At 37.6% G+C, this 6,668-nt stretch overlaps 1 protein-coding gene across 1 annotated transcript; it reads left to right on the top strand.

Moving 5' to 3' along the window:
- Positions 1–2,549: 2,549 nt before the first annotated feature.
- On the top strand, positions 2,550–6,616 carry elac1 (elaC ribonuclease Z 1). The gene is made up of 3 exons (XM_056254848.1): positions 2,550–2,836; positions 3,343–3,819; positions 6,059–6,616. Exons 1-3 carry the CDS (start codon positions 2,563–2,565, stop codon positions 6,538–6,540), a joined length of 1,233 nt encoding a protein of 410 aa, XP_056110823.1. The 5' UTR covers positions 2,550–2,562; the 3' UTR covers positions 6,541–6,616.
- The last annotated feature ends 52 nt before the right edge of the window (positions 6,617–6,668 follow it).

Genomic DNA, 6,668 nt, shown 5'->3' with positions numbered 1-6,668 from the left:
TAAATGTGCCGAATTGTTATGAAAGTAATGTCACAATGCAAAATAAACTAATGGTCTAATTAGGCTTCCTTTATTATATGCAAAATGTATTTTATTTATTTATTTTTATACTCTATCCTTTGCTCCAGTGTTGAGTGTAATACTGTGCCTTGTCACTCCTCACATTTGTTTTTAAATGCTATGTGCAATGAAACTTTTTCTAAAATGAAGTCACACTCCATTTGTTCTTTGTGTTTGTTTCTTGTTGTGTCTGTGACAGTCATTCAGATCATAAAGATCCATTTATTTCATAGTAGCGGAGGAAGCACAGGACATGAAGGACTAGCAGAGTTTCTAGTATATTGCACAATATTACAGTGGTGTGCATTTGTAGCTGTGACTGTGAGTTTTTACCAGCAAATATTTACACACGTGTATGGATGCTTAGGATACAAACACATTCTTTATAAGAAAAAACAGGAAATTAATCTCATCACAAAATAAACTGGCTGACTGTACATTATCTAACTTGTTACACAGCTACTTCCCAAATAAGTAAATATATGGAAATATTGATCTGAGTTAAAATGATGTGAGAAGAATTTTGAGTGATATTAAAGATATAAGACAATCACAGCTACAATATGTAGATTTCATGCAACGGCAGTAAACTATACATTTAAATAGTCATTATATAAAATTATTTGACCGCACCTGTTGACCAATCAGAAAAGTACCAGTGTGGTAGTACCTCATAACAAGTGCCTGCTTATACACCTTTATATAGTCACCGCTCATCGTACAATATTTGATATGCCATTGTAAACGAAGTAGCCAAAGATCACAAGAGCAGCAAGTTTATAGATTATCATGATTTGCTTTTTACCTTTCATAGAAGTTTAAAAACTGCCCATTGAAGGTTTCATTTTCTTTCATCAGCTTATCGAACAAAGTGAACATTCTCATATCCATGACCAAAATATGCTTAGTTTCTGTCAGTCCTTGAAGGATTTAGTAAGTTTGATCAGTGTTGTGCACCTGTGATAATGTCTTTAATGTTTCTGAATGCAGTTCTTCCTCACACCGGTGGAGATTTGAGCAGAATAAACATGTGTGCTCTAATCTGTGCAGAAGTCATTGCTGGTCTGTTTGCTGCCCTCATTTTCATGGATTAAAGAATTTTTTTTTAATGTATGCTGATTTAAATTAGCCTATGACATTTTTTTTTTAATGAATTATCCCATAATAATGCAAGGAACTCGACGAGAACCAGACTAATGTAATTTTTAACATCTTTTTCTTGAATAGGTATTTGGACTGCCTTTGGAGGTTAAGACAATTATACGAAAATAAATAAGAAATAATTATAATGTTTAAAAAAAAAGGATCAATGTGAAAGTATTTATTTCTGGGAAGCCTATAAGTAGTAATCCAGTATCCAACATCTCAACAAATATTTTAAAATCTTTGTTGGCTTATTATTGGACTGAAATTCCAAACCTGAAGACATAGTTACACAAAATTGGAATTAAAACGCAAAACATTTAGAAATAATATTGAAGATCATAAAAAAAAGGTAAAAATGAATCAATAAAAATAAGATTAATCTAACTAATAAAAATGGTTAAAATAAATAAATGAAAACATGATTAAAATAAGTTTAAAATACATTAATTTAAATAAAATGTAATTTAAACAAAAAAAAATAACTATAAAAGCAGTAGATTAAAATAAAGATTTCATTTAAGTAAATAAAAGTATTAAAATCAGTGTAACGTAATACGATTAAACTTAGTAAATACATAAATAGTTTTAAAATAAAATAAAATGCTTAAAATAAATGAAATATGATTTAAATAAATAAATAATAAATGTATCTATTTGATCAAAATGTGAGTAAAAAAAACAATGATATAATGTAGGCTAATAGAAACTAAATAGTTTACACATTTATTACATACATTTCTCACAGTATTAATTGGGTCTTCTTTAAACATAAAAATAGCCTATAGATAATAGCTATCTTTTCAATTTTAGGATGTGGGTCCCTGGCATGCAAATGATCATATTTTGGGGGTCAGTGGCATCTAAAAGACTGAAAATAACTGGCCTAGTGCATATCGTTTTGCATATGTTTTTAAAATAGTATACAGCATACTCAAAATGTACAAAAAGTTATTAAGGGTTGTATAGGGTACACTATGGAAGTGCATACTAAGTCATAATTTTTACTTTTTATGTCATACTTATGGTCGGTAATAGTGTACACTATGGAAGTGCATACTAAGTCATCATTTTGATGCTTTATGTCATAATTATGACAAGCTAAATTATGACTAGTCATATGACTAAATCATACTAATGACATAAAAAGTCGAAATTATGACTTTCTCTTGATTTTTTTAATAATTTCGAAAAGAAATTACCTCATAAATGTGACTTAGCAGCATGTCAAAATTTCGTTATTTTATGTCATTATTATGATTTACAAAAATCACGATTCGTTGTTGCTTATGTGGCGGAAATGGTCTTCTATAGTGTAGTGTGCAGTATGCAGTACGCAAATATGAGCTCGTACCCCGGATGTTGATTGAGCGCGTGTCAGTTGTGGTTCAGCTCAGCTGGTTATGGGGGACGTTCAGGTTTATTCTAACACAGTGTTCACGTTATTTGTCCGCCACATGTGCACAGAACAGCAGCATGTCGATGGACATCACGTTCCTCGGGACCGGGTCCGCATACCCGTCTCCTAACCGCGGCGCGTCTGCGCTCGTGTTGCGCACTGAAGGGGAGAGTTGGCTGTTTGACTGTGGAGAAGGAACACAGACTCAGTTCATGAGGAGTTCGCTCAAAGCAAGTCAGTCACTCACTCATCTTCGCGTCTGCCTGCTTTACTGCTGTTTTAGATCAATTTTGATTTCATGTTTATATGTACATGTTGCATGATCGTCCTCTTCCTGGATGAATCTAATGAATCTGTCAAAAATTAGGATTTTAAAATAAACAAAGAAATATGAAATTATTTTATGCTAATAGGAAAGATTTGAGGGCTATCAAGCTTTTTTTCAGTCATTTACTATGTGTGTAACCACTGTAAATGTAAATATTGCATTATGGTAATGAAAAAATTTAGACAGAATATGTTTAATTGTCATGAAAATGTTTTCTGTAAAGCTATATATTTTGAAAAGTGCTGTCATAATATGTACTAAATCGATATGCTTTAATGGAATAAATAAACATATTATTAATGGTCATAGTTTGGGGTCTGTATTGTTTTTTAAACTTTTTTTCATGCTCAGACTATGCATTAATTTGATGATAAATACAGTAATAATAGTCATTTTTATAAATTTCTTTCAGGCAAAATCACCAAAGTGTTCATATCTCACCTCCACGGTGACCATCTCTTTGGTCTCCCTGGTTTGCTGTGCACCATCAGTCTGAACTCGAACCCTCAGCCGGATCAGCCTGTGCCCTGTGTGGACGTTTACGGCCCGCGAGGGTTACGACACTTCGTTCGTGTGGCGTTGGAGCTGTCCAGCTCTCAGCTGCTCTTCCCGTATGCGGTGCATGAGCTGGAGCCGTCGGATGAGCAGTGTCCCGTGGAGGGGCGTCTCAGTCCTGCGCTGACCTCCAGCAGTGATGCGCTTCACCCACAGGAGCGTCCCGGCAGAACCGTACGCCTGGACCCGCACACTGACTGCTATGACCTCGTTGATGACACACAGTTCGTGGTTAAAGCGTTTAAGCTGTATCACAGAGTCCCATCGTTCGGGTTCTCGGTGGAGGAAAGGGAACGTCCAGGACGATTGAACACAGACCTGTTGAAAGAACTAGGTAACCTGTTTTTTTCAGAATGGACCCTTTTCACAGTTTCCAACATCGCAAATCTTGTAAAGTTTTTCATAGGCCCTGTTTACATCTGGTATTAAGATGTGTTTTTGTGATTGTATCACAAGTAGATGAGGGAGACACATTCCCGTTTACACCTGGTGTTTTAATCCGTCTCTTTTGTCCACTTTCAAACACTTCTGTCCTGATTTCTTCGAGGGGAGGGTCTGTGAGCGGGTTAATGTATGGGTTTTTTTCAGATCTTTCGATCTAATGGACAAAATAAGCTGAATTTACATATGAACGCGACCGGAGACACACGGAGAACATCAGGTTTAGTTTCTGCTCTGACAGCCGTAAGACCAGCCGAACGCTGTGAGTGTGTGTTAGAAATCAGGAATGGTGAGAGAACATTGTGCTTGGTGCATTTTTCCTCTTGAAACCAAACTTGGGTCTTCAGCCGACAGTTTAAATCCCGTCTGGCTAGAGCTCTTCCCATAATGTTAATTCATAGTTCAGTAGAAGGAGAGTAGACGGTATTGTGTGTCTGTTTGAACACACTCGACCACATGAGCGTTTACACTACGAAAGCAATCCGGTGGTCGAATGTGTTTTCAACTGCCTCTGGAAGTGGTTGAAAGTGGACAAGCTCAAAGCGCTTTAGACCCGTTTACTCCTGTATGTAGCGCGGTCCACTTGTGATCCGATCGACCAAAACGCATCTTAATACCAGACGTGAACAGGGCCATATTTTAATTTGTGAAAAACTGAATACACATTTATACTAGGGCTGTCAAATGATTAATCACGATTAATCACATCCAAAATAAAAGTTTTTTTTACATAATATATGTGGGTGCATTGTGTATAATTATTTTATATATATAAATACACACACATGCTTGTATATATTTAAGAAATATTTTCATGTATATACTGTATATAGATTTATATATAATTTATATTATATATAAATATAAATATTTTATATATAAATTATATTTTTTTCTTAAATATACATGCATGTGTGTGTATTTATATATATACAAAATAATTATACACAATGCACCCACATATATTATGTAAAAAAAACTTTTATTTTGGATGTGATTAATCGTGATTAATCATTTGACAGCCCTAATTTATACACATTTATGTGTATCAACTTCCGGGTGATGACGGCGTAAATGACTGGTCATATAGAGCATAAAATGCCAGAATGCTTATCCATCGACAGAAAAATACATTAGCCTAACTCTGTCTGTCTGTTTTATTTAGGGTGTATTCACACCAGGAAAGTCCGATAGTTCACTTGGTTTGGTCCGGACCAAAGACATTTATTTTATTTTTTTTGTTACGGTTCGCTTTCACACTGCTCTTTTTGCAAGTGAACCAAAATTTGTAAACAAAACCACACGTGTGCTTCTAAGGTCGTCCATTCATTGGACAAGGATTCTCAAGTAGGGAAATCAGGAAGTGCAAAAAAGGCTTAACGTAAATTAACGCAGCATCATCCTTGTATTATAACTATCGTTACATATAATATGAACTGCAAATGCTTTTTTTTGCATCTATGCGCGATTAGACTAAAGAGAACGCTCTGTGTGTGAATGTCCTGATGCACACACTCATTCATTCATTCCATTCCAATGATGCACACACGACGCGCAGAAAGAGTAGGCTAGATCACTTTCCCATAACGCAACTCCGACTACGGAAGCCTGTTAACTCAAAGGCGCAGTGCTTTCTTGCAATTGGGTCGGTTCATGTTCACACCGTAAACGAACCGTACCAGAGTTCGTTTGGAACCGTACCGAGACCACCTCTTCAGCTGGGTCTCGGTTCGGTTGTTTGGTCCGCACCCGAGTTCGATTGCTGTATTCACACCTGCCCAAAAGGTCCGCACCAAGGGGGGAAACGAACTAGAGTTCGATTCAATCGAACCAAACAAGGCAGGTGTGAATACACCCTTATTTTCAACAAACCATATTATAGATTCGTCGTCAGATTTGAGATAAATCGCGTTGCAAGTGCGTGCCGAACCGTGGCTGGAGAACGGTACTGTTCGATTCGACAGAGAACCGTTTAATATATTGCTCTGTTTCGATTTTTTTGAGGATATAAGAATCAAGCCGTTGATATTTGCCATATAGTACTGCATCTGGCTATCACATAATGTGAGTCATTGATTGAACTGTAAGGTATAATTGTATTTCTCATTATCTTTGGATTTTTTTTTTTGTAGGTTTGAAACCAGGACCTCTATACGGTCGTCTGAAGAACGGAGAGTCTGTGACTCTACATAATGGACGTGTGTTGACCGCCAGCGAGGTGCTGGAGCCGGCGCTGAAGGGCCGTAAGGTGTGTGTTTTCGGGGACTGCAGCGGGGCGCTGGGTGAGGGCTTTAAAAGCGTGTGTCAGGGGGCAGATGTGCTGGTGCACGAGGCCACGCTGGAGGACGGGCAGCAGGAGAAGGCAGTGGATCACGGACACAGCACTCCCAGCATGGCTGCCGCGGTGGCGCTCGCGTGCGGGGCACACACACTCGTTCTGCACCACTTCAGTCAACGCTACAAACCCGAAGCGCTGCGGCGGGACGGAGACGACGACGTGACGGAGCTGAAGAGACAAGCTGAGCTCGTGCTGCAGGGGTCGAGCACTGAGGTCATTCTGGCCGAAGACTTTCTCACGCTGCCGGTTGCACTCAAAAAGAATCTGATGCGTTAGTTACTCTGGATGCAATTTCCAATGGTTATATTTTAGTATAAGGAAATGTTTTAATAAAGCCTGTCATTTTTCCACTGTCGTTGATTCAGAGGTGAATTCATGAGTGTATGCGTGGTGAAATGCGTGCA

This window comes from Rhinichthys klamathensis, unplaced genomic scaffold, assembly GCF_029890125.1.
Source record: "Rhinichthys klamathensis goyatoka isolate OS25496 unplaced genomic scaffold, OSU_Roscu_1.1 h1tg000114l_1, whole genome shotgun sequence".
In the NCBI taxonomy this organism is placed as follows: Eukaryota; Metazoa; Chordata; class Actinopteri; order Cypriniformes; family Leuciscidae; genus Rhinichthys; species Rhinichthys klamathensis.
Note: the sequence above shows the minus strand (reverse complement) of the source record. Positions and strands in the feature narration are given on the sequence as shown.

Coding starts and splice junctions, on each gene's coding strand:
- elac1 (XM_056254848.1), top strand. CDS start 2,563: ATGTTGATTGAGCGCGTGTCAGTTGTGGTTCAGCTCAGCTGGTTATGG. Junction 2,837..3,342: donor GAGGAGTTCGCTCAAAGCAA/GTCAGTCACTCA, acceptor AATTTCTTTCAG/GCAAAATCACCAAAGTGTTC. Junction 3,820..6,058: donor AGACCTGTTGAAAGAACTAG/GTAACCTGTTTT, acceptor TTTTTTTTGTAG/GTTTGAAACCAGGACCTCTA.